The sequence below is a fragment of the Apodemus sylvaticus genome, chromosome 4 (genome assembly GCF_947179515.1).
Source record: "Apodemus sylvaticus chromosome 4, mApoSyl1.1, whole genome shotgun sequence".
Lineage (NCBI taxonomy): Eukaryota > Metazoa > Chordata > Mammalia > Rodentia > Muridae > Apodemus > Apodemus sylvaticus.
The window spans coordinates 67,710,436-67,737,142 of NC_067475.1; the positions used below are offsets into that span (position 1 = coordinate 67,710,436).

General features: G+C 48.3%; 3 protein-coding genes, 1 long non-coding RNA gene and 1 other non-coding gene across 10 annotated transcripts in view; all 5 read right to left on the reverse strand.

The window, feature by feature from the left end:
- Positions 1 to 3,813: 3,813 nt before the first annotated feature.
- On the reverse strand, positions 3,814 to 8,718 carry Sf3b4 (splicing factor 3b subunit 4). Its single transcript, XM_052179716.1, has 6 exons — positions 8,621 to 8,718; positions 8,102 to 8,230; positions 7,091 to 7,633; positions 6,645 to 6,851; positions 4,571 to 4,744; positions 3,814 to 4,225 (listed from the first exon to the last, which is right to left on the reverse strand). The coding sequence occupies exons 1-6, from the start codon at positions 8,652 to 8,654 to the stop codon at positions 4,038 to 4,040; spliced, it is 1,275 nt and encodes a 424-aa protein (XP_052035676.1). The 5' UTR covers positions 8,655 to 8,718; the 3' UTR covers positions 3,814 to 4,037.
- Positions 4,933 to 5,062, reverse strand: LOC127683881 (small nucleolar RNA SNORA19). Its single transcript, XR_007977667.1, has one exon. It is a non-coding gene; the product is annotated as a small nucleolar RNA SNORA19 (small nucleolar RNA).
- Positions 8,719 to 9,516: 798 nt separating the features above from the next.
- On the reverse strand, positions 9,517 to 18,580 carry Mtmr11 (myotubularin related protein 11). Its single transcript, XM_052179715.1, has 17 exons — positions 18,270 to 18,580; positions 17,778 to 17,868; positions 17,282 to 17,403; positions 16,990 to 17,050; positions 16,711 to 16,853; positions 16,203 to 16,281; positions 15,964 to 16,099; positions 15,705 to 15,792; positions 15,493 to 15,581; positions 15,285 to 15,409; positions 13,388 to 13,454; positions 13,121 to 13,191; positions 12,513 to 12,679; positions 11,960 to 12,133; positions 11,222 to 11,404; positions 10,569 to 10,862; positions 9,517 to 10,134 (listed from the first exon to the last, which is right to left on the reverse strand). The coding sequence occupies exons 1-17, from the start codon at positions 18,333 to 18,335 to the stop codon at positions 9,988 to 9,990; spliced, it is 2,103 nt and encodes a 700-aa protein (XP_052035675.1). The 5' UTR covers positions 18,336 to 18,580; the 3' UTR covers positions 9,517 to 9,987.
- Positions 18,581 to 19,388: 808 nt separating this feature from the next.
- LOC127682962 (uncharacterized) lies at positions 19,389 to 21,622 on the reverse strand. Its single transcript, XR_007977463.1, has 2 exons — positions 19,752 to 21,622; positions 19,389 to 19,568 (listed from the first exon to the last, which is right to left on the reverse strand). It is a non-coding gene; the product is annotated as an uncharacterized LOC127682962 (long non-coding RNA).
- Positions 21,623 to 21,813: 191 nt separating this feature from the next.
- The window catches only part of Otud7b (OTU deubiquitinase 7B), a 53,194-nt gene continuing 48,300 nt past the window's right edge, over positions 21,814 to 26,707 (reverse strand). For all 6 annotated transcript variants that reach the window (XM_052179721.1, XM_052179719.1, XM_052179717.1 and 3 more), the window contains one exon: positions 21,814 to 25,972. In XM_052179721.1, coding sequence (XP_052035681.1) covers positions 24,767 to 25,972 — 1,206 coding nt within the window. In that variant the 3' untranslated portion in view covers positions 21,814 to 24,766. The remainder of the gene's footprint in view (positions 25,973 to 26,707) is intronic.

Below are 26,707 nucleotides of genomic sequence, written 5' to 3' on the forward strand. Positions count from 1 at the left end.
TTAGGGGAGTAAGTGGGGGAAATAGACAGGAGGTGATGAATGAGGTAGCCCCTTCCTTTGCACCCTAGCTAGGATGAGAGAACCCAGGAGTCCCAGCAGTTCCTGCTGCATTAAAAACAGTTCCCTCCCCTTCTACGTTGCTCCTTGGAATTAAAAAACCCGTCTCTCAAACCCACAGCTTGGACCCCAGGTTTACCTGGCTATATGAGAGGACTCAGAGATAACAAGGTGTGGTTTCTGTACTCAACAGCTTCCTAGGTTCCTGTCATCTGTCTCCTCTAAAACCAGTCCAGACTGTTTATGTACAAACAGTCCATCCAATTGCTGGTAGCAGAGGCAGAAAAAAAAAAAAATCCCATCAACTAACAACCCCCTATCCCCTCGTGTGTGTGTGTGTGTGTGTGTGTGTGTGTGTGTGTGTGTGTACTGGCTTGAGTTTTCTTTTTCTTGAATCTTTTCCGTTTTATTGTCAGATAACCTGGACTGACAGACCCAAGAGCCATTTTGCTCCACAAGTCAGAGGTACTTCGAGGATGTACACCCTGAACCGGTTTACACCAGATAAGACCTTGGGATAGTCTGGAAAGAGCACTGACCAAAGCATAGCCCAGGTTTCCCCTTATAATACACTGCTGGCTTTGGCTAAGTCCTCTGCCTCTGTGAACCACAGGCTTCTTAGCTAGAAAATGGAGTAATTTGGACTGGGTGTCTTTTTAGCTGTAATACCATGAGTCTGGGTCTGGGATGCTGGGAGATACTGACCAGAGGCTGGCAGCCTGTGTGCTCAGAGAGCCCTAAATGCCATTTGACATGTTAAATTACTATGCTAGGGATGCGAGCCTAAGTTTTGTAGGACCCACCCAATGCTGGATTTTGGAAATGTATGGGTCAGTAAGGTTCACAAATGAATGTCATAATAAATACTAATTTACCCCAAAAAGTTACCTCTCACCTAGACTGAAGGCTTTTGTGTCCAGTACATTCTTCCCCTTAGGCCAAATGAGGAACATGTCAATGTAAAGGGGACACAGTGACAGAGCTGAATGAGAGAACTTGTATCTTTAATGGCATCTGGCCATCCCCAGTAGGATGCCAAGGAATCTGAAAACTCTCCTGGCAGCAACTCTGTGCCCCACCTCTCCTAGCAGGGAAGCTTTGCCAATGCTCTAGAAGTACTCTAAGTCTGCTGGCTGGAGTACTCTTTCCAGGATGGTTCTTGGAACAGCTCTGCCCACATGGGCCTCAGGGACTGGCCCTTTAATAGGCTTTCATTGATGAACTTTCTTAAGGTTTAATACATCTTTTAAACACATTCCCCATTTTAGGTTATAGGCAGGCCTTGCCGTCTGGAAGCTGTTTCTTCTCTCTGGTGGTTCTGCATACTGAACTCATCAGCTAAGGTAGTAGCACAAGCCTGCAGTCCCAGCCAATCGGGAAGCTGAGACAAGTTCCACGCCTATCTGCGCTACAGAATGAGTTTAAGGGCATCTTAGACCCTGTATCAAAATAAAAAGTACAAAGAGGGCCAGGGATTCAGTCCCCAGTACTACAAGCAAATTAAAAGGGAAAATATGACGTTTCTTTTTAAATTCTGAGGGAAGACTTAAATCAAGTGCTCTGCCACCTCCAGTCCCCTGGACGGAGCTCATGGCCACTGGCTTCTGCAGGCTCTCTGCTCCTTAAGGGGTGGGGCATTCCTGGCTTCTATTTGCGCTTTTGTCTACACAACTTTGCAATTGTCTGTTGGGTTGAGTCTCACTTTTACATCTCTAATCCAGATCTGTCTCCGGGTGCCTAGTTGTCAGTACTGCCTGACAGTGGTTTACGGCCAAGATGCCTGATTAACATATCAACTAGGGCAGCTCATAATCCAGAGCAAAGAGACCACCCACCCTCCCTTACCTCAAGGGTGTTTTGAAGGGTTTTCAGTCACCAAAGAAGACGCTGAAAAGCACTAAAGCCTCCAGGAGCCCAAGCTGGCTCTGAGCTCAGAGCCTTCACACAGCCTTAGTGCTACATGCACCCCTCTACAGCAAAACTCCACCTTTCAAGATAGCTCCAGCCAGGAGCATGGTAACCTTCTAACTCCAGCATTCTATTGACAGGCAGGAAGACTGGTGGGTTCCATAGCTGCCTGCAGCTATTAAGAAGTGGGTTTCTGGAACAGAAGCTGAGGGATAAATGGGGAAGAGGGGCGAAAAGAAGTATGGCTAACACAATATTCACTGATCAAAGCCAGAAACTTTAATGGCGCCAGACCTTATAACAGTTTGGGCAAACCCTTCCCCCCAGACTCCAGGCTGAGTTCCGGTGGAAGTTGTCTAGCTTCTCTTGGAGGTCCTCGGTCTTGACTGCTCCAGCAGCTGGGTGGGTCACCTGCTTAATTCAGGAATTTCTAGACCTGGAGGAACAATGAACTTAACCTTTACTTCGAGCTCTCGGCCCTAGGTGGAACAGGATCCTGGCTATCTGGGAGAAGTTAACCTTGACCAAAGTCAAACTCTGACCAAGTGCATGACTGCCCCAATATGGCTCTGTACAATTCCTCCCTTTTTTTTATTAATTAGAACACGAGGAGGTAGAAAACAAGTGGATAAATATCCTTCATAAGAAGGCGGGCCTTAACCAGGAGGGGAAGCATTGACCGTAGTTCCTCTTAAATATTGTATAACGTCTTTTTTAGAGGAGGGGTAATAGAAGACAAAGCCAGTTGAGTGCCAGTTAAGGCCCCTGGGTTAGGATTAGGTTAGATCATCTTTTTAACTCTGGGGTGTTCTAGGAACTCACTATGTAGGCCAGGCTGGTCTTGAAATTCGAGATCCACCTGCCTCTGCCTCTGCTGGGGTCAAAGGCATGCACCACCTAATAAGATCATCTTATGACCAAAAAAATCAGACATCAAAAACTACAGACAGCACCATTTTCCGAAGGAAATCTTCCTGAATATTCAGACCAAGTTAGATGTCCTGACAGTAACCCTTGCTCTGTCACCAGCAGACTTTGCAGGAACCATGCTTAAGTGGAAATCATTTGGAAGAATCGAGAACGTGAACAAAATTAGGAATAAGGTATAAACATCATTCACTGAAATGAACACTGCTCTCCTTACAGTCCAGCAATTATTTAAGGCGTTCACACGGCTCCGGGTGAAAGCCATGGTAGCGACGCTCGAGAGCTGAAGCTGAGCAGGGTGGGTCTCCAGTGCCAGCTGAGCTCATGCCAGCCTATCATAGGAATTCCAGGAGAGCCAGGGTTACAAAAACCAGCTCCAACACACACACACACACACACACACACACACACACACACACACAGCTTCCCTCCATATTTTAATGATACTTTCCATTGGCTTGTCATCTATTTTTTAAATGTAAGCAAACACACACACACACATTTCACTTACTATGACCTATACATCTTTCACAAGAACATATCTTTTCTCCTCTGGTGTCAAGGGCAGAGGCTCAACTCAAGTGCCCAGGATGTACTGCGCTGAGCTGTACTCCCAGCTCCCTGGTTGTTGCAAAGCTGTAGAGCTCCAGTGTGTGGACTTACCAGTTCATTTACCCAGCCCCTCGATGGCAGACACTTTCTAGACAAACTCCAGATGGAGTAGGTACACTGTAGCTGTCTCCAGACACTCCAGAAGAGAGCATCAGATCTCATTACGGATGGTTGTGTGCCACCATGTGGTTGCTGGGATTTGAACTCAGGACCTTCGAAAGAGCAGTCAGTGCTCTCAACCGTTGAGCCATCTCTCCAGCTCCAACACTGTCCCTTTCATACCCTCCTACAAACACCAACTTCACCAGAGAACAAACAAGAAGCATAGGTTTATTTTTCTATATACGTGTAAAGAAATTAGGACCAACATTTTAAAATAAAAATGAAGGAAAATCCCCTGCGGAAAACACGACATTGGAATGGGGACAGTTATTGAGAGGGGTCAGTACATCAGCCCCGACAGGCTACAGCATCTCTGATTGGTCCAAGAAATGAAGATACAGGGAGGATAAAAGGAGACAAAGGATGGCAATTTACTGAGGAAGTGGGCCTCGAAGTGGACCGCGAGGTGGAACTGGGGGCCGTGGGGTGGGTCTGGGTGGAGGGAGGGGTCCCCGCTGGTAGCCATAGGGAGGGGGTCTTGGAGGACCTGTGTATCCATGAGGGGGCATCAATGGAGGAGGCCCACGCATACCGTGTGGAGGCATGGGACCCGGGTGACCTGCAGGAAGAAAAAAGAAAGTTAACAAAAATGAAAACAGGAAGCAGCTCATGGTGAGATCAGTAGGGATGCGAACAGGAAGTCAAAGGGGCACGAGACAGGGTGAGGCAAAGAAAGCTGTCAGAACACAGGGCCAGCAGCTTGATGGCGCATGCCCCTAGGACGCTGGCCTAGGGAGGAGCAGGAGTCTCCCGGGGTATGGTCTGTACGAATGTCTCTGTCTAGTCTCTATGTCACTCACGCACGCACACGGAAAGATCAGAAATGGGCTAGTACCCAACCACCCACCCACCCATCCACGGGAGGTCCAAATCAAAGATAAGAAAGGGGCTAGAGCCCGCTCACCCATGGGAGATCCAAAAGGAGGCCCTCGAGGGGGCATGCCCATTGGAGGAGGTCCAGGATGCGGCATTCCAGGAGGTGGCCGGGGTGGAGGCTGCCCCCCAGAGCCTGGAGGCCCAGCATGGGGGTGTCCTAGGCCATGGGGGCCATGGTGGGCCAGCTGCATCTGGGACATCCCTATGAAAATAAAACACACAAGGAGCCAGAGACAAAAGGAAACCAGGGCAACGAAAACAGAAGAGAGCAAAAAGACAATGTGACAGAGGACCCAGCAAGGTGACACCAATCTTACCCCTCCCTTCCTATAGTGAACCCAGCCAGCTCCATAGGCCCTCATTTTCCTTCCATGATTTTTTTCAATCAGTCTTTGTCTGAAGGTGACTGACAGCAGTGGCTAAAGTAGTCACGCTGCTAATATTCCTCCAAGTTTATTTAGCACATCAGAAATATCTTTTCTCTTGATGTGAAGAAGAAAAAAGACAACGAAATGTGCATTCATTTTGCTTATGATTTGAGCATAGAGAAGGTGACAGCCAAGTATAAAACAAGCAGAACTTTTGCTCTGGATTTGACAGGACTTGGTGGAAGATATATGCCCGGGGCAGAGGCTTAATTCTACAGTAAGAACTCCTTAGGAGGATCGGGCCTGGCAGCAGTACCTGTGTTGCCCAGCCCGATAAAGGGAGAGGCAGAAGGATCATAGTAGCAAAGTTGCAACCAGTCTGGGGTACATGAGACTTTGGTTCAAAACAAAAACAAAACCACTAAATTATTTAAAAAAAAAAAAAGAAAGAAAGAAAGAAAGAAAGAAAGAAAGAAAGAAAGAAAGAAAGAAAAGAAAAGAAAAGAAAAGAAAAGAAAAGAAAAGAAAAGAAAAGAAAAGAAAAGAAAAGAAAAGAAAAGAAAAGAAAAGAAAAGAAAAGAAAAGAGAGAATTTTGGCCTGCCATGGTAGTGCACACTTAATCCCAGCACACGTGGATCTGTGTAGCCTGGTTACAGAGAGTTCCAGCCCAGCCAGGCTATACTGTAAACCCCAACCATCCAAAAACTGGAGTCCTTAAGAAGACAAGAGAGTGGATGTCAACTGCTCCCAGCAGAAAGTCCAGCGTGTGCAAACACTGAACATGGTAATGCCCATAAGCTAGGCCAACCAGGGGGACCTGAACATAGAGCACTGACAGTGAGTCCAGGGTTTCTTCTTTAAGGGAACAGAAGAATTTTAAGGAAACGTCTATGTGAATGTAGCTCAGAGACAGAATCTGAATCGCAGTGACAGAAGATGACTACAGGAAGTAAAGTGCAGTCTAGAGCACTGGCTTGTGACAAATGACAAAAACAAGCTAGGCTGGCTGCTATGCAAAGTGGAGGACAGATCAGACAAACCCCCAGAGCTGCGAACTGGGCTCCTACAAGCGAGCTACTGAAGGCGGTGCTGGAAAGAGAAAAGTAAAGTGTGGGCAGAGAGGCAGCCTTTTCTAGCCTGCCAAGACCCTCAGAGCAGAGACCCAGGGCAGACAGAGCCTTCACATCTAACCTAGAGGCAGACAGAGCCTTCACATCTAACCTACAGGGCAGACAGCCTTCACATCTAACCTACAGGGCAGACAGCCTTCACATCTAAACTACAGGGCAGACAGTCTTCACATCTAACCCTGCAGAAAAGAGAACCAAGCACAAGCTCCACGCAGACATTAGAAAGGAGCTGATCCAGGTCACTGTGGTTGACATTAGAAAAATCGAGAATTATGCACACCTTTGATCCCAGCACTTGGGAGGCAGAGGCAGGTGGATTTCTGAGTTTGAGGCCAGCCTGGTCTACAGAGTGAGTTCCAGGTCAGTCAGGGCTACACAGAGAAACCCTGTCTCCAAAAAACCAAAAAGAGTTTTGCCAAGTACAAGCTATTCTTCAGAAAATATAAGAAATGGAGATAAAACAGGAACACCAACATGTACAAAGTACTGTTTGTTTTCTGAAGAAAAGGCGGACTCTGGACTATTTCCACCCTAGCCAAGGAGCAGCAGGACGAGCAATAGCAAAGGCCTCACAGCTCAGCTCCTTCGCCGCAGAGCACCTACCTGGATGGGGCATCCCACCCGGCGGGAACGGATGAGGGTGTGAATGCCCGTGACCAGGATGTCCAGCCCCCGGAGTTCCTGCTGCTGGGGGGCCGTGTCCTCCAGCCCCAGGTGGCATAGGTGGTGGGGGCATGGCCGGGGGTATCCCAGGAGGGAGGGCTCCAGGTGGTGGCACTGGAGGCGGGAATGAGCCAGGTGGCGGCATGCCTGTTTAAGAAATGAGACAGCTAATGGTTGAGGCTGGATGTCCTCAGAGCTCCAGTCTCCTCCCAGCATGCTACATTCCAGCTTCCAGAAATCCACACTTCTTCCCTTCCCCCACCCAGCGCTCCTCAGTCCTTCCTCACTGCCCACAGACTTAGCAGCTTACTCTCCCGGGGCTGCTTCTGCCTGCTGAACCCCCCTCCCAAGGGCCTCACTGGCACAGTCACAACTGCAAGCTGTACCTGGTGGAGGAAGCCCAGAACCCAGGGATGAAACCACAGGGTTGGGGGCAGAGGGCGGAGGGGGTGCATCGGCAAACAACTGATGAGGGCGGTCAGCCTGGGACAGTGGGTTCTGGGCTGCCAGAAGTCGTTCAGCTGCTGAGCCATGGCGTTCGCCCTTAGAGTCCTTCTTGAAGGCATAAGACACGGTGATGGGGCGGTTACACAGGTACTGCCCGTTCATGGCCTCAATTGCTGCATCCGAAGCATCAAAGGAAGCAAAATTAATGAAGGCATAACCCTTGGAGTTGCCTGTGTCAGGGTCCCGCATAATCTTGGGGGTCTGTAAGATGACTCCAAAGGCGCTGAAAGTATCGTAAAGCAGCTTCTCATCGATTTCGGGATCCAGATTGCCAATGAAAATATTGGCTCCTACATCCAGGTTTTTGTTGTGAGCTGAGGCCTTGTTCACCCGTATTGGCTTCCCATAGAGTTTGATCATGTTCATAATCTTAATGGCATAGTCAGCATCTTCCTCACTCAGGAATTCAACAAAGCCATAGCCTGGGAAACCAAGGAGAAAATGATCACTCAGCTGAAAAGATTCAAAATGAAACATTACCTCACTAGCCTCCCAACACAAGGAACACAAGATCCGGTGGATGGTGGCACGTGCTTCTGCCACCACCACCACTCAGGAGCAGACTCAGGCAGATCTCTGAGTTCCTGACTAGCCTGGTCTACAGAACAAGTTCCAGGACAGCCAGGACCACACAGAGAGCCTCTGTCTTGAAAATAAAACAAAAAAAGAACATGACAGAGGAATCATTTTACTTCAGTTGAGAATGGTTCCAGTAACTTGTGCTAAGAGAAAATATTCCAGAAACAGAGAACTGACGCTTGGGGCAGGGATGGGTGGGGAGGGGGTGGAGGAAATCTTTAGGTTGCTCATTCCAAAGTGGCTGTGACTAGGGCTGAGGCTCTTCAGGGCCGGTTAGCCCTATACACGGTTAACTCTTGCTATGCTCTCACCTTGGTGCTGGCCAGTGACTCGGTCCTTCGGCATGTGGGTGTTGACCACTGGCCCTGCCTGGAGGAAGAGCTCCCACAGCAGCGGTTCACTCACTTTCTCGTCTAGACCTCCCACGTACACCGTGGCATCTGAAGGGAAGAAGCAGGAGATTAAGAAGAAAATCAGGAGTGGAACAGAAAACAAAAAGCAAAAAGCAAAATAATAATAATAATAATAATTAAAGCCCTGAAATTCCCTGTCTCCACAGTCTAGAAAATCCGCTCCGTCTAATTTGGCATTCTTGCTGAGTCTCTTTCCGGGAGCTTTTTGTCTTCTTGGTAAAGGGACTACTTAGGGACACTGGATCTAAAGCATCAGTCCTCACAGGCCTCGGCCTGCGCCCGGCCTCGAGGCCAGCCCGGGGCCAGAGGTCGGACTCACACCGCAGGGAGCTCGTCTCCCACCCAGGGCCGAACGCTTCGGGCACTAATCTGCCCTCCACCCCCCGGCCCTATCCTGCGCTCTGCTCTCCCAATTACCCTGATTCCGTTCGGAGATCGGTCCGGCAGCCATGGCGAAAAGGCTCCCGCCGTCTCTAAGCAGCAGCACCGCCCCCTGACCTCAGTTACTACTTCCACTTCCGGGCCAAGGCTCTCATTGGGCGGGGCCGGCGACAGGGGAGGAGCCGGACGCGATCGCGGCCATCTTAGGAGTCGGAGCTGAGTCTTTCTGACGGGCGAGGCGCTCTGGGGCTGTCGCAGCAGTCTGGGCGGAACGGTAGTGCTCAGCCCGTCTTGATACTGTTAACCAAAGCCCTGAATGCTCGCAGACTGTTAGAGGATCACACTGCTCCGCAAGCGCAAATTCAAAGGCTAAGCCAAGCTTTGTATGTTCTGTGACGCAGAGACGTGTGCTAGGCGGAGGCCGGCCAAATGCAGGGCCAGGACTGCCTTCCGAAGCAGCCTGTTATTAATAAGGTCCACCACGCTCGTGCCCTCGGCCTAGGCTTGAGCTCGAGGTATTTAGTTTTCTCCTAAGTGTCCGAGCTCCATCAATCTTGGGACATCGGGGACACAACCGGGTGGGTTCACGGGCCGGTATTAAAGCGTTAAGAAGCAGATATGGATCTCTTGAGTTAAAGTCTAGCCAGGTCTACAGAACGAGTTCCACGACAGCCACAGCCACACAAAAAACTTGTCTCGAAAAACAAAAAGAGTTCCAGGCTAGCCTAATACACACATATAGACCGTGTCTCAAAAAAGGTGTGTGTGGGAGAGGGGCGAGCTTTCCCCATGTTTCATGTGGATTTCTGCCAAGCCTCGCCTGACTTGCATCCTTTTTTTCCTTACAATGATATGGGTGCTTTTCTCAGTTCACACCCTTCCCCCAACGCTTTGCTGAGACCTTCATTCAACACAAGAAAATACCGGCAATGTGTAGAAATACTGTGCTTTAATGAACGCCTTAAATAGAAATGCTGCTAAGAAAATACACAGTGGGAGGAGAGGGTGTCTCCCTTATTCACCTCATTCCCACAGAAGACTAAGAAAAGATTTCCAAGTAGTGTGGTTGAGAATGAGATCTCTAGGACACCTTGTTGGGACTGATGAAGAGGTTTTCTCCTATCACAGTTTGGATGGCCAATCAAAAATTACAGAATTGCCTGGAAAAAGAGGCACTCACATTCGGAATTAGTTTTGTTTCTTATTTTTCAAATCACAAGAAATGAAAATAGCTCCAGGAACCAAACCAGACAGGAGAGCTGGAGGTTGGCAGCCCCGCCATCTGCCACAGAAGCTGGCTGCCAAGTGAGCGGTACAGAGCCTGTTGGAGCTTGACCAGGGTCAGCCGTGAAGAGGAGCAGCAGCCCCCGCCCTCTGCCCTGCCTTCGAGAAGGCTAGCAGTTTCAGCGGATCTGGGAAAGGATGGTATTTGGATCTCTTTTCTTGCTGTTGTTCTCAGGAGATATTCTTGGTGTCCATTTTCTTAAGAGTTCCTGAAGGTGAGACAGCGCATCCTGAAGGCCGGGGACTGTAAGAGCTGAGGAACCCATCTAGGGAGAGGCAAGGAAGGGCTCAGCGGAGTGTTACAGTCTAGCTTTCTAGCTCCTTTTCTATTTCTGTTTGTTTGTTTTGTTTTTCCGAGACGGGTTTCCCTGTATAGCCCTGGCTGTCCTGTAACTAGCTCTGTAGATAAGGCTGGTCTCAAACTCACTTTGCCTCTACCTCCTGAGAGCTAGGATTAAAGGTGTGTGCCACAACTACCTGGCTAGTTTCCTATTAAGATCCTTGGTACTTCTAGAGTCTTATACTCTTTCCCCTTTGAACAGTGCTCTGGATTCTACACAGTCCAAGCCACAGGCAGTTTTCCCACCAACTGCTATCCCAAGTGGACCCAGTTTGTTACATGGAATGCTGCTCCCCAGTTTCTCCAGCCCTTTGTCTTTCCAGCTCTTTCTCCCCCATCCAACCTGTCTTCCCTGCTCACCTGGACCTCAGGCCTTCCCCTCAGGTAACAGCGTTTCCAGAACTTGATCTGTGGTCCCAAGTATCCAGGCAGCAGTAGCCCAGGAGGTAAGGGGCAAGCTCCCCAGTGTGAGGGGAGCCCCCATTCCTGGTCAGCTAGGCTCTCAGAGGATCTGGAAGGTCGAGGGAGCCAATGAGAAGAGACCGCCAGCAAGGAGGGGCTGTCTTGCCAAGGACAGAGCTGATTCAGGGGGGTCAGGGTCCCTCTAGAGAACAGCCACATAGAACTGGGGGGTCCAGGAACCATGAGGCTTGGCTGAAAGAGAAGAAGTCAACCGACAACTGAGAAAATAACTACTTTCTGAAATGGGAAGGGATACCTAGCTGCCCAACTCATTGCGCCAGTGACAAACTACAGCCTCTTCATGTAGCCCCTCCCTTCTCATTTTAGAGAGACATGCACTATACGGACACGAACCAAGAAGACAAACAGATGAAGACCAAAAGAATGCTCTCTGCTATGTCTTCAGCAAGACATCTGTCTTGCTGAAGGCAGGTTGCAAGTGACAGCTGCAAAAGACAGTATCTTTCTCTGAGGGACTCGGATATCCTGTCATTCTCATCCAGTAGCGTGAACTTGAGAGAGTCAAAGGAGCTGAAGTGCAGATATCTTACCTGCTGTCTAGGGAACTTGCTGTCTGGGCAATGCTCCGGATCGTAGCCAGGATTAAGGAACTGTGATATCTGTTCCTTGCTGTAGCGTAAATCCCAGTCCCAGACAGACAGATGTAAATTAGCAAGGCTTCCAGCTAGGGGCTGGGAAGACTCGGGGGTGTAAACTTGTGTGTACGAGTTGAACTAAACAGAGGAAGCAAAGAAAGGGGTGATGGGTGATTTGAGCTCAGGATTGGTTTGGATAAAAGCACTTGCCATTGAGAGTGAGGAGCTGAGTTTGCATTCCCAGAACCCACACAAAGCCAGCACACAGCTCAGGATCTGCCATTCCAGGGCTACTACAAGACGATGAATCCCTAGAAGCTCACGGGCCAGCTAGCCTGGAGTATGCAGCAGGCAAGCAACAGGGATGCTGTCTCAGTAGGTGACAGGTGAGGACTGACGCCCGAGATTGCCCTCTGACCTCCCCGGGATTACTATGACATGCACATGGTCACATTCACATTACATAAATGTGCACATGCTCAAAATGGTTAAACAAGGATGGTTAAACCAGTGTGTATCCCTTTCCCACGTATGAAAAAATTATAAACCTCTTACCTCCTATTTCTGGCATCACACACAAAACAAAAATCTGATTCTAAAGTGAGCTCCCCGACCCCTTCCACAAACCTCAGTTTTCCTAACAAATTCCAAAGTTTGAAATGCTCAACAGGAAAAAATTAAAAGGTCACTGACCTGTCCGCTCTTCTTCCCACGCTCCCAGGGGGTGTTCCTCAGAAAGGTGAGGGTGTCCGGAACCCTGATGCTGTCGTGAAGAGCAAGAAGGAAAAACTCAGAGAATTCAAATTCTGCTGGAAACTGCTGGAGGAGCTGCCAGGCACAGTCAAGGAAGAGAGGAAACACTGGGGCCTGAGAAGAAAAAACAGTGTGGGGTGTCTGCAGGCATCTGAAAAAGGGAAAACAGTGTGGGGTGTCTGCAGGCATCTGAAAAAGGGAAAACAGTGTGGGGTGTCTGCAGGCATCTGAAAAAGGGAAAACAGTGTGGGGTGTCTGCAGGCATCTGAAAAGGGGAAGAAAAGGGACCCAGAACAGGACACTGAAGGTCAGGGATTAAAATAGGAATTGAAAGTAGTAGGAATTCAAGGCTGACTTGCCTGAGTGTCCACTCAACCCAACACCCATTCAGACTGGGTTCAAGTCCAGTGGACTAGGTTTCATAATTTTCTCACTCTCTTTCCTTTAGTAATGACCCCATTCCAAACAACAAAAATCCCTAGGGTGTCCTTACCTCCTCACTGGCCCCAGTTTCCCCAAGCCTGGTCAGGAAGGGGTGTCCAGCTGCTACCCACTCTCGTTGCACTAGTGACTGGAAACCAAACAATGTCCGGGCTTCCGGGGACAAAAGCAGCTGGACGAGTGAAGAGAGGAGGCCATTGAAATCACGATCGCCAAGCTCTAAGTGACAAAAGAACAAAGAAGGGGGTCCAAGAAACTAGGACAGGAGGGAGTGAGGAGAGGAAACATGAGGAGGGGCGAAGGCAGGAAGGAGAGGGCACAGAAAAGTGAAAACAAAGTTCAAATGATTCACTTCCTAGACTTCACCTTAGAGACACCCATTGTCACAGAGAAAGCAGAGCCACACTTCCCAAACCAGTGTCCCCAGTGCCCTTCTCACCCTGCCCCTTCCCTATCCACTGATGAAGGGGTGAGAAGGACTGAAAAACGGCTTGGAATTAAGGACAACTGTTACAGCAGGGCACTGAGTAGCTCTGAAGGATGAACTGGCACTCAGGAAGATGCTAGCATTAAAGGGGCACAAGGAAGCTCCCCTTCCACACTAGCCAATCACATGAAGGACAAAGGTAAGCAATGGAAGGACTGACCCGAGGAACTCACCTTGCAGCACTACAGAACGGACCCGGGATGTCACTAATACTGAGATGTCACTGGCCTTTCGAAGACAAGACCTGAAAGGAGATATGACGAAGAAAGTAATGTGTTGGAAGAGAGGCAGATTCCCAAATGCCTGCTCCTCCTCCTCCCAAGCAACAACAGTGAGTCTTGGGGAACAGGGTGGATTGATAGAAGGCCATTGGAAAGCCTAAGTCAAGAGAAGGTTGGAGAAGTCAGAATCATTAACCACAATTAGAAGGCTGGGCACACCTGACATAGTCCAGCCACCGTGTTCCTTCCAAGGCTGAGAGCCATTTATCCTCAGCTACAGATGAGTCTAGCACAGAGGGAGCAAAAAAGTCAAAGAGATCAGGATCCAGGATCCAGGTCTGTACCCAGATGTGTGGTGACAAGTTTGCAATTTTGCTTTCTTATAAAACACAAGTATAAAGCTGTCTTTTTCTTTTAATCCCAGGTGTGGGCTGCTTCAGACTGTCCAAAGCAGTGACTTATGATTCACCTCGTGCTCTACCAGGGCATGGTTTTGCCAGCTGCAGAGAGTTTCTGCAATTATGTGACATTTGACATTCTGGGAACTTTTCAGAGAATATATAAATGCTAGGGCCCCTAGAGATTGGTCCTTCAGGGAGGTTGACTGCAATTTGTTAGTAGTTGTGCTCAAAGAAGAAACAAAAGGAAAGAAATTAGATTCAGGGATCTCTCTCTCTCCCCTCTATTCTTTCTTTCCTATCTAGTGATAGGGTCTGAAACTGGAGGTGTTGGGTGGAGGGTAAAGGGTGGGAAAAAGAAGAATCCACAGCAAAGACCAGCTACACAGATGGGTCAAGAAGTCTGGTTAATGTGTGTGATGTGTGCCTTTAATCGCAGAGGCAGAGGCAGACATATCTGAATTTGAGGCCAGCCTGGTCTGTATAGTGAGTTCCAAGACAGCTAGAGCTACACAGTAAGATTCTATCCCAAAAAACAGCAAAGTAGATCCGGGCAGTGGTGGTGCACACCTTTAATCCCAGCACTTGGGAGGCTGAGGCAGGCAGATCTCGGAATTCAAAGACAGCCTGGTCTACTGAATGAGTTCTAGGAACAGCCAAAGCTACACAGAGAAACCCTGTCTCACAAAACAAAGAATAAAATAAAATAGTTTTGTAGTGGGAGCCGAAGAGATGGCCTGGTGATTAAGAGTGCAGATTGCTCTTCCAGATGACCTCTCTGGTTCTCTGAACCCTGACTGTTTCACAGTTACCTGTAACTCCAGCTCCCAGGCTCAGGCCATCCAACACCAGTCACCTCCACAAGCACCCCCAAATACATGGCCCATAGACATAAATACACATGATTAAATATAAAATATATGGTGCACTCAAGAGACAGAGGCAGAGGCAGGTGAATCTCTGAGTTTGAGGGTAGCCTGGTCTACATAATGAGTTCCATGACAGCCAGGGCTACATAGAGAAACCCCATTTTGAAAAACAAAACAAAACAAAACAAAAAAACAATTTCCAAACAACTACAACAAACCCAAATAAACAAAAATCCATCCTATTTAACTTTTAAAAAAATGTCTGGTAGACGTTTCCTAAGACTGGGTATGAACTATGAATGAAGGTCTAGGATTTGATCCTGAACATTTTTAAAGGCTTTTATGGGTATACAATATTGTAAATAAAATTCATTATACTTAAGTGAATGGGTAAAGTGAATTTCATAAAGCTTTTTATTATTTTTGTTTTGAGGCAGGGTCTTGTACATAGTTCAGGCTGGCCATAAACTCGTTATAGCAATCCTCCTGAGTTTACTACCCAAATGCTGTGATTACAGGTATGTGCCACCGCACCCATATTCAGCCAATAAAGTTTTATTTTTAAAGTTGGGGATCAGGGTGTGGTAGTGCATGCTTTTAATCCCAGATGAGAGGGAGGCAGATGGATCTAAGAATTTGAGGTCAGCCTAGTCTATACAGTGAGCTCCAAGTTACTACATAGGGAGACTGTTTCAAAATCAATTAAAAACAAAAACAAGAGAAAACAGGTTATTGGTAAGTCTGTAGGCAAATGAGGATGGGATAGGAAAAAGATCAGTCGGCTAAAGGATCTATAATATACAAAATAGTAAACCAGGTTAGGGGTGAGGGTTCAAAGGTTATTCTCACCAGGCAGGCAAAGGGTCCTCAGTTTCAAGTGGGCAAGCTGGATATCAGCAAGAGTAGGCATCTCATCCAAGGTATCTACCAAGACAACGTCAGAGTGCCCAGCCTGGAGCACTGACTCCACTGCTCTGGAGGAAAGAAAGGAAGTTGGGGATGAAGGCAAGGGGTCTTCTCAGAATACCTAGCCCTTGGTCTCATCAAGACCCCTCACCTGATATCTTCTTTGTTAGGATCACTGGCTATATAAAAGCCTCCACATCGGAGAAGGTCACTGCCTCCTGGGTGGTGCCAGGACAGGCGCTTCAGATGGGTGAGAAGAGGGTCATTGTGAAGAACTACATTTAAGCTACATTTGCACCCACGATGACCTCACAACAAGCCCTCCCCATCCCTTGTCCCCTGACCCTCAAGTTTCAGACTGACCGGTCCACGGCCCTGATGGAAATGTGCAAATGTTCTTCTGACCTCACTGTCCAGAATTCGATTAGGGACCCAGAAGTAACCAGAAAGACTGCAAAACAAAGCAAAGTCACAGCCTTTCAGTGACCTGTGCTAAGAAAGCTGTTCTAACAAGGACGTTACTTTAGAAAGACCATTCCAAAGGATCTCAGGTTTTGAAACTAGGTTAACAGAGACTGGAAGACTGGGAGGGCAGCAGGAGAAGGGCAGATGGAGCCATCACCTGGTAGCTACATCGAACCTCTCATTGACCGTGCTAACCCTCCAGCCTCTGGCTCCTTGCTTCTTCCGCTCTGTTTCCCAGTCTTCTAAAGTCTCCAAGAGAGGAATAGGCGGCTTTCTAGAGCCAGAGACCTTGCCTGGAGAAAGTAAGAAACGGAGGAGGAAGATATATTTTGTCCAACTAGCCCCTTCCGTTTCAGACTTACTTCCCATTCCCTTGACCGGAAGCGTCATCCTTACCGGCTTTGCTCAGGGTTACTCCTCTGTACTGCTGGGCTTGCCCACTCTGAGCTCTGGCTTGAATGATGGCCATGGTTACCTGGGAGGAGAGCATATCCTATCCTTTAGCCTCAGACTGAAGACGTAAAAATGTTCAACTAGAGCATTTTTCTCTACTTCCTTTACCACCAATATTGAAGAGCAGCTAAAACAGGTGCTAGAGAAGGGGCCTCCACAAGTGGTAGGTGCTGTGGCCAGAGGAGCAAATCTAAAACCACAGACTCAGAATATTAAGTTGGGAATTAATTAGGAATATTACCTAACTCTCCACATTTTGCAGAGGTAAAAACTTACCCATAGTTACTGCTGCTCATAACTGACAGAGACAGACTATGGAGTTCGGGCCCCTCCCCGTCATGAGACTGTCACTCTTCTTGAGTGGAGTGAGAAATGTTGAGAGAACCTGGGGCATGGAGGGTGCCCTGAGGTTTCTAAGTGAGAAGGGTTTTTCTAAGTAAAGGGTTCTTACCTGGAAGGCCTGAGGTGCCAGCTCTCCAGCCTCAAAACCAACTCTAAGCAGCCGGAAGTCCCGGCCATGAATCAGAACCTCTTCAGGAATGAACTTAAGCTGAGATCCAGGACGGAGAAGCTGCACTCTTGACAAGCCACTCACTGAAGTCAAGAGAGTAGAGAGACCGTGGTATCTCTCTGGGAGCATTTCCTCCACTCCACCCTGGCCCAGCCCTCAGTCTTCTGAGAACAGAAGGTGGGGGCTTATATGCCCCTTTTACCAAACCCTCAAACTTACCAGCCTCTAATCGCCCAATGTTGATCAGGGCAAAATCATATTCACTGCTCAGAGGAGTATCCTAAAGGAGGCACAAGACTGATGCTACAGACATCTGACAGCCGTCCCTCCCCTGGAGAAGGCAGCTTCCATAGAAATAATTCTACCATTCACACTGATAATTTCACAAGATAAACAGCATTGCTATGTAGCCTAGGCTAGCCTGGGACTCTCATGGTCTTCCATCTCAACCCCCAACTGCTAGGAACACCATGCCCAGCTTTGGTCTTTTCTATTACACTAAACACCTTACCTGATTTCGCTGCCATCCACAAGGCTGGAATGTTACCCTAAAGTTAGTGCAGATCAGAGTTCCAGGCAAGTCTAGTCCTGGCCCTTTCCTCCGTCCTGGTGCCCACGCTAGGATATGCTCCCCTAAAAGGGAGAAAGAGAAGCAAAGTTCTAACTATTCCCAGTGCTGCCCACACTTCTTTGTGGCTACTCATCCATCCTTCTAATTGAAGGAAAAGAATAGACTTTTTTTTTTTTTTTTTTTTTTTTTTACCTCTAGAACCTCTGCATAGACCTTGGCACATAGACACTCGCTGGTCTTTGGATAGTTAATAAAGTGATAGGCAAAGTGAGAAAGCAGAAGGAACAATGTCTAGGCCTTCCACTAGCTCTGAGAAGGCAGGAGAAAGATCCTCAAAAATACTTTAAGGAAAGGAATAGGGAGGTTTCTTTGGTGGAAACAAAAAAGGATACGGTAGGAAAACTTTAGAAGATATCTAGAGAGGTCAGATCCTTACCTGGGAGACAACCAGAGGCCAGGCAGCCGCCAAGCTGGTGACTGCTGGGTGCTGGCATCCTGCGCCCTGGGTTAGACTTCGGTCCAGAGAGCTGAGCAGGGGAGAGAGTTAATCTGGGACCTCCTAACCTCAGAATCTGGGATTTCTTCAGTAGCTGCCTTTGGGAACCCCCACTGAGTTCATTTGTTCGGTCTCTCTGTCTCTCTGTCTCTCTGTCTCTCTCTCTCTCTCCTTTCCTCTCCTCTCCTCCCCTCCCCTCTCCTCCTCTCCTCCCCACTCCTCTCCGGGAAACTGAGATCACTGCGGCTGGCAGACAAGGAGGCCTGGTTAATGGATAATGAGACAACTCGAGACTGAAAAAGGCAGACCAGCTCCATGACAGTTGTTAAAACAGATAACCCTCCTCCTCTGGGTCCTTTCCTTCCCGCTTAATTTCCACAGCATCCCACTCACACCCTCGTATTAGCCACCCCTCCAATTCCTTCTCCTTACCCCCGTCTCTGGCTCCTCCTTCTGAGGGGCAATGTTGAAACTCTGGCCCCGACCCCCCCACCACATTTCCCTGGCTCCATCCGGGAGTGGAGCAGCTAAGGGTGGGAGTCCTCAAAGATGCTCTGCTCTCTCTGGGGAGAGGCTAAATCCTAGTGGTGGGAAGAAGCTGGGGAGGACAGAGAGGTAGCGGCATTTGGCATTTGGTATGCCAGGAGTACAGTTCCGGGGGTCTTATTTGAAAGGTGTGTCCTGCCCAGAGAGGGGAGGCTCTTTGGAAACTTCGGTGACTCTAAAGAGAACAGGCAAGATGCCCAGCCCCTTAAAGGAGAATACGCACCTTTTTTTTTTTTCTTTTTTTGAAAGTAGAAAGGAAATGGAGGAGCTTAAGAAAGATGGGGAACTGGGGAATTCCCAGATTCCCTTAACCCAAACCCACGTTCTAGTCTCTTTGTGTTCGTGAATATTAGAGGGTGGGGCGAGGGGGAGCAGTAATGTAATTAAATGTTGGGCTAGCTCTCTAGGAGAAATGAAACACTAAAATGTTATTTTGTTTTCGTTTATTTGTGGGTTTTGTGATTTTGTTGATTTTCAGCCTCCTCTGACAACCTAACAGGAGTTGAGAAGGGGACATAAATGGGAACTGAACCTGTGTCCTTTTCCGGAGACCGTGACAGGCCGAGGGGCAGAATGGAGTGGGTGGAAGTTGGTGTGTCTGTGATGCAGACATAGTACAGGTATTTTGACGTGCAAATCTCGGCAGTGGGGCGGGAGCTAGAAAATTCTGAAAAGATCGTGGTGTATCTAAACCACCTTTGCGCCCCACGAGCGCACCTCCCCACTCCCGTCGCCACCTATTCCTCTGGAAAGCCCTGCCCAGGTACATGACTCCGCCCCTCCAATCCGGTCACCTGATCTCCTAATGAATGATTCATGTTCTGCACTTTGAAAGCTAAGGACTGGAAACCTCTTCTCAGTTCCAGGATCACTTCTCCCCCTCCTTCCCTGCTGAATTCTAAAAGCAAAGATGGGGCTGTAGGGTGCTAGGAGGCGTCTGGAACAGAGATGCAACTTGAGGGCAGCGTGTTTCAACACGGAGAAGACAGGAAATGAAATACAAAATAGGTGTTAATGAGCTGCTGTTTTATTGTCTTTGAGTCGGTACAGAGGCAGCAATCCCTAGGTGGGGGCGGCGACATTCAACAGTCCCTTCCCTACAGCACACATCCTCCCAGCCTCAGCTTCCAAAGTTCTCTTTGTTGGCTGCAACTGTGGAAATAGTGAAGCCAGCACGAGCAGAGTCTGGAACAAACAGGGATGAACTTGCTAGCAAGCGGGCCTAGAAGCCTGATTGTAAAGTCCTAAAGGCTGCTGCCCACCACCACCCCACCGCGGGCCTCGGTGACTTCTGGGATAACGTATGTAAAGTAATAAGAACAGCTTAGGAGCAGATGTGCCCTGGTGGCTTAAAGCCCCATGACCTACTTTTCTCCCCACTTTTCTTCGAAGAGCCACATTCTGTTCTTTAATATCTTGAGGTATGGGAACAGCAGAATATAGAGGAAATGGTCAGAACACGGAGAGGTAAGTGATCTATCTGATCACCATCACCTAACCAGCAGCACAGAGCGGGTGTAGCTGAGCAACAGCTTAACAGGAAGACTCTCACCACCTGCAGCACGATCGCAGATGTCCACTGGATGGAAAGGGGATGGATGACAGGCAAGGAGCTCTATCAAATTTTTCCATTTTCAGACCCCCGCTCTAGTTACAGGTTTGTGCCAGGAGCAAGGGCTGCTGGGAGGGGTAGCTGGAGGAGGAAGGCGGAGCTGAGTGACTCACAGGATGAATCACAGATCCAGTTATAAACACAAAAACAGGCCAAGGTCCTTCCCACCCCAGTCCTTAGACGGCTTCCATCACTTCCGCTACCCCCAGCCCACGCAGCCAAGGGAAGGAGGGGCATAGGAAGGCTACACGAAAGCATGGCAGTACTTGTTAACTCGCTGAAGCACAGGAGGCAATACACAATAACTTGTGACTGGGTATCCACAAAATGTTCAGAGACCAGTATGACTCATTGAGCCTGCAGTGACAGAGATTGAGGGAAAGAAGAAAATATTAACAAACCAGGGTATATATGTTTCCAGAGCAGAAAATGGCTTCTAATTTTGTCCTCTTGCCTATGGCTATGTGGCTGGGTGCTGCCTCTTGGAAAGAGAGGACACAGTCCAGAGGTGTCTGAGTAACTCACAGACGATCATTACGCAAATGCTCCTTTATTGAAAGAAAAATAAAGTGCCTGGAGCCTTGGGCATGGGAGTGAAAGGAGGAACAGCCAGAGCCTGACCTCGGAGAACCGGCTCTGGGCTCAGGATCACCTCCCAAGTGCACTATAAAGCCATGGTAATTCCTGCTGTTGGTCTGTGACTGTGGAAACCTGTGATGAGGGAAGGTACTTCTACTTAAGGCACAGCATGGAGCTCAACACCATCTTAGAAACTAAATAAAAAGATATAATTTATATCATTTACAAAACTCAGTATGAGGAAAACCTTTTTCAATTCTCAATTAAGCCAGCATGAGGTAAGGGGCCTGGAGGCCGTCCTCTGGGGCACTGGCTGTAAGTTGGGGATGGTACAGAGGATGGAGGGTGGAAAGAGTGTAATCATGTCAGGTGGAAAGGAGAAAAGTAAGAACCCTGAACATTTCTCTCCGTTAAAACTTTAGTAGGACCCCCAAATGCCCTGGATTAAAAAGAGTAATTGCACTTAAATGTAAGCCTGAGAGGTGAGGTCTGACCTCATCTAGGATACACTGGTCCACCCCCACCCACCACACACAGGACCCTCCTAAATCAGGGAGGTTTGACTCACCTGGTGGCCACACATAACCCCCCTTCTCCCCACCACAGTAACTGCACGGGCTTGCTTATTCCAAACAACAATATGATCTTTTTGTTTCCCCGACATTCCTGAACTCCACCCTCCTTAACCCCTCCTTCACCCCAAAACACACAGAAATCTCACCAGCCCTCACTAAAAAAAATAAATGTCTCAGAGTCCCTCATCTTTAAAATTGGTGCCTTAATAGTCACCCTCCGAATTAAAATTAATTTAACAAAAAGTTAAAAGGCCCAATACCCATTTCCCACATGACCTTAGACCTCCCTTCCCTTTCCCTGGAACTTTTTTCTTTTTTCTTTTCTTTTTTTTTTTTGTTATGGAATAGAGTTTATTCAGGGCAGAGGATGGGAGTTAATGGGAAGTGGAGGCAGAGAGAGAGAGAGAGAGAGAGAGAGAGAGAGAGAGAGAGAGAGAGAGAGAGAGAGAGAGAGAGAGAGAGGGGGGGGGGAGGGAGGGAGGGAGGGAGAGTGGAGAAGTGGAGGCTGGCCATGACCACGTGGAGAGAGGGGGAGGGGAGGGGAGCCCAAGAGGGGCAGAGAGGTGAGAGTGCCAAGAGGCAAGAGCGATGAGAACGTATTTTTTCTTTAGAAAGGCAAGCAGAATTAAGATTGGGTACTATATAAATAAAAACAAGCATGATACAAGTTTTCTGATTCTCTTCATTTGTCCTCAGTTTTGAAAAACAGGAGTGTTAAATACAATCTAAGAACAGATCAAGTCCAAACCCAGCAGTCCAACAGAGATGGAATTCCCTGGTTTTATTCTAAGGAGAACCCCTGCTGGGCTGTCTGCAGTCCCGGGCGTGCAGGCAGGCAGGCAGGATCTCAGTGTGCTGCGGGAGGGAGGACACCAGCACTGCACACAGGGTGGCTGCAGTCAGGAGGAGGGCTCTGGTGAAGGGCTCACCTGTGTCATTCAAGCTTCAGAAACTGGGACAAGTCTAAGGTGATGATAGCAAGGCACGAGGCGTTCATCCACCACTCACTGGGAAGAAACTGAAGGAGTGCTTAAAACGCAGAAATCGAGAAATACGATCTTGATGCAGTATTTAAAAAAAAATTAAAAATGTAAAAATACCTTTGTGAACATATCACAATTTGAATAGACAGGATTTGTCCTTATATTTGTTCAATTAAGGGCTGTCACCTCTTTCACCTTAATACCATTCTTGATACATCCTAAGATTTTGATGTTTTGTTCAATTTGGGTTTTTAATGTTTACATACTGAAATTAAAAAAATGTCTGGTATGATATAATCCCAGCACTTGGCAGGTTTGAAGCAAGATCATATACATTTAAGGCCAGCCTGGGCTATAGGATAGGATCCTATCTAAAACAAAACAAAACAAAACCAACCCTCAATTTCCTTGTAGATCTTTAAATTATGCACCTGCCAGAAATGTTTGTCTCATACCGGCTTCAGCCTAAACCCTGGGTGTGGTGGTTCATGCCTGGTTACCAGCTCTCAGAAGACTGAGGCAGGAATGTTGCTATGAGTTAGAGGCTAACCTGGGTTATATAGCAAGTACCAGGCTGGCTAGCCAGAGCTACATAGCAAAGAAACAAATAAAAAATAGTCTAAAAATGATGTTGGGAAATTATTAAATCAACAGATTGGCAGACTTGGAAGTGAGTGACTTTCAAACTTTTTGAGGGGGTGGGGGACAACTTCTTAAACTTAATTCCAAAAAGAAATCTTGACTAGCTTTGTTACCAAAGAGAGGGGTGTGTGATCATTTTCCTGACTAGGCAAAGGAAACATGCATTGGAGTCTCAACTCACACACGCACACGCACAAACATGCACATATAGCCATTTGTGACTTACATCAAATATGGGGATTACATTCCATCAGTGGGTGATGACATACCTCAGCAGAGAAATTGGGGCCCAGAAACAGCCCCAGGTAACACTCTGGACTCGGCAGTGCACTCACACCCCTGGGGGCCCAGGTAACACTCAGGACACAGCAGTGCACTCCCTCTCCCCCCTCATTGCATACACAAGTGTAGAGAATTGCATAGATGATTTTTCCCCAGGAAAAAATAAGGAGAAAGGACAATTGGCGCAGGATAGTCTTCGGGTTTAAAGCTCTGAGAGACAGCTCTGGTCAGAGCATAAGCTGTCCAGACTTGTGCTTTGTGCAAATTGCAAGGGAGCTCTCACCACTGGGTCCACCCCTGCCCCTCTGGAGAACAGGGCTGGCTCAGGAAAAGGGAGAAATCCAAAGGCAGATCAGCTCACAGGACTATGTGGCCCGTGACTACAGGTCACTAAAATATATTTCTCTAGCTCGCTCCCTTTCAAAGTGGCCCCTAGCTCCCATCCCATGCTTCAACACCAGTCCTAATACAAAAATAATTCTTCTTACAAAGTATTTTTTATTACTTTAATAAACTAACCACAGATTAAGGTCAGCTATGGCTTAACAAAAGAAGCCAGGATGTTAAGATCATTCTCCAGAAGTAGACAGGAAGGAGAAAAAAAATCACTTAGATAGGGGCGGGAGTAAGTAACTTTTAAATTTTGTCAGGGTCGTGTTTTTCTTTAAAAAATTAGTAAAATAGGTTGCTTTGTACAGAAACACAGCAGCAGAGGCTAGTGCTCTATCGAGGTTTTGGTATTGTTTCAAACAGTCTAGCCAAACACCTGGGCTCCTCCGCCTCCTCAGGTGCGCTCAAACCCACATGTGGTTATTGCTAAGTAGTTAAAAATTACATCACTCTGCACCCGCTCACCTGAAGAAAACCCCACATTCAAGGCCATTTCTTACTGCTCTTCTCTTTCCCAAAGGGTACTTGCTTTTAAAATAAAAAAATATTTTAAAAAAATCACAACATCTTAACTTAGCTGAGCTCAGTCCTTAAAAAGGATGAGGAAAAAATGGGGCAACAGGCAGCCTCCCCTAAAACTAGAATGGATGATAGATGAGTATCTAGAAGAACATAAAATTCTCTAGAAAAGAATCACCTTTAAGTTCCTCCCTTTCCTATTTCCATTCACTGGGATTTAAACTACCCTTTCTGTGTAACGAGGCCAAGCACATACATTACTGCCTTGATCCTTCAGGAAGAATTTATCCAACCCTAATATCTACCTAATTCAAACTAAAATCAAATTTGCTCAGTATCTTAGAATCACTCAATACTCCCAACTACACCACCATGTGCTTTTTTTCTAAAGTCAGTGAACTTTGGTCTATTTTTTTCCTTAACCGACTGAGAACTTTCTTTCCAGGTTCCTCCCCGAAGGTGTCCACCCACCTCCCACCCACACACACTTAGTAGTTCCCTACTTTCCCTTGGGCCCCGGGATTGGGGCGCAAGAGGTTATGAGACAGACCCTCCCCCTCTGCCTTGCAGTCTCAAGTCAACTGTGAGCAGGAGCAGTACTGCTCGCCCGGGGTAGCGCTGGCCTGGGGTCGTGCTCGCCCTGGGGTCGCGCTCGCCTGCCCTGGCTCTTGCCGGCCTGCCAGCACTCCAGCTCCCACACACAGCTCTGCACTTGCCCCATCAACAGGGCTGGGTCCTGATGAGCCAGAGTTGAGCTTAACTTTCTTTGTTCAGCCCCTTTCCCCACGAAGGTTCTAGCCATCAGAACCTGTGCGCCAGCAGCTCCCCACCAGGCTCCCGTTCCCTCCGCCTCAGTTCTTCCCTGTAACAGCAAGAGCAGAAGTTGTTTGTCTCAGGGTGTCCATAGAAGCTGCAGTTCGGTTGTTTGCATTTGGTCTGGGTTGGGGGAAGCCCCCGGGGAGCTCCGGCCCATCCGTCTGGCTCAGGGGGCTCTCTGTAGCCATTGCTATAGGAATCAGCCACACGGAACTGGGGTGGTAACAAGGCACCCCTGTGAACTCCATCTTTGCCTGGCTGCTCCAGAGATGGGATGCTGTCCTGGTGGGGGTAGGGTCGCCCAGGAGGGTACTGTCTGGGAAAGGTGGCATATGATGGAAGGCCCCCTACACATGGACCCCCTGCTAACTGCCTCCGGGGTTCCTGGCAGTGGACTCCACCCCCAGAAGGTCGAGGAATAGTAAAGCCCCCAGGGTAAGCAGGAGAGAAGGCCATTGCCCTGGACTCTGCTGGGGAGTCACTGGGCTGGTCCTCCCCAGCGTCCGGCTCTGGCTTTTTGGCTGGAGGAGGCCCACTAACTAACCCTCCATTCATGATCTTCCTCTCAGCCTCCTTCTGCTTCTGCTCTGCCAGGAATCTCTCCTCAGCATCTGCAAGGTAACGCTGGATCATCTCTTCCTGATACTGGTGCCGGTGGCCCATCTTCAAGGTTCCAACAAAAATATATTTGCCCTCCCCTTGCATTGCGATCCTCATGATGCTCAGGCTCTGCATCACCTCCTGGCTGTACCTGCTCCCTCCATTGCCAACAGACTCGGACGCAGGCTTCTCGGCCACCGGCCCATCCCCAGCTGCCTCTTCCTTGCCAGCCTTCCAGCTCTTCAATGCGTTGTTCTTCTTCTTCTTCTCCAATGTCTCCGTCCCACTGCTTACTCCAGACCCACTCCCCAGTCCTCCAGGCTTGGGGCCTTTGCTGTGCATCAGGCCCCCCATGTTCTTCTTAAGCTTGCTGCCCAAGGTTTTGCCAAAGCTGCCCAGTTTGTTAGCCACGGAATCTGCTCTCTTCTTGTCCTTCTCCCGGTCGCGCTTTGACTTTTCCTTCCGCCTGCTGCCCTCATTGCCAACAGAACTGCTGCCAACCGACTCCTTGTCTGATTCCCCAGATTCAGGAGTGGATCTGGGTTCATCTCCCGCTGAGGCTGTGGGGGACTCAGGCTGAGCCAGAGGAGCCTAGAGAGAGAAGAGCATTGACAGTTACCTCTCTGGGCTGCTATGGGGAAGCCTATCTAACAGCTTACAGAGCTACCTATAGCCCTGCTACAGTTCAGGGGTTAGCCACAGAAAAAAGGGAAGTATCCTGGGCTAGTGTTTTTGTTACCTTACATAAGTTAGTGTCATCTGGGAAGAAGGCATGCCAGTTGAGGAGTTACCTCTATCATACTGCCAAGTAGGCCAGTCTGTAGGGCATTTTCTTTTCCTTTTTTTTTTAAAGATATATTTATTTTATGTTTATGAATACACTGCAGCTGTCTTCAGAAGGCATCAGATCCAATTACAGATGGTTGTGAGCCACCATGTGGTTGCTGGGAAATGAACTCAGGACCTAAGTCAGTGCTCTTAACCGCTGAGCCATCTCTCCAGGCCAGGACATTTTCTTCATTAGTGATTGATGTGGGAGGATCCAATCCAATGTGTGTGGGGCTTCTTCTGGGTAGATGGTATTGGGTTGGATAAGAAAGTGGGGAGACCAGGCTAGTAAGCAGCTTCCTCCATGGTCTCTGCTTCAGTTCCTGCCTCTTGAGCTCCTACCTCAGTAATGGAGTGTTACCAGAACCCTTTCCTCTCCCAGTTCCTTTGGTCACAGTCTTTACCAGAGCAACAGGAAGCTAACTAGGCCAGGTGGCACCTGCACCATGGACTCTACCTGGGGAAGGACTTTCCAGCTCTGGAGAAGGGCTACTGATA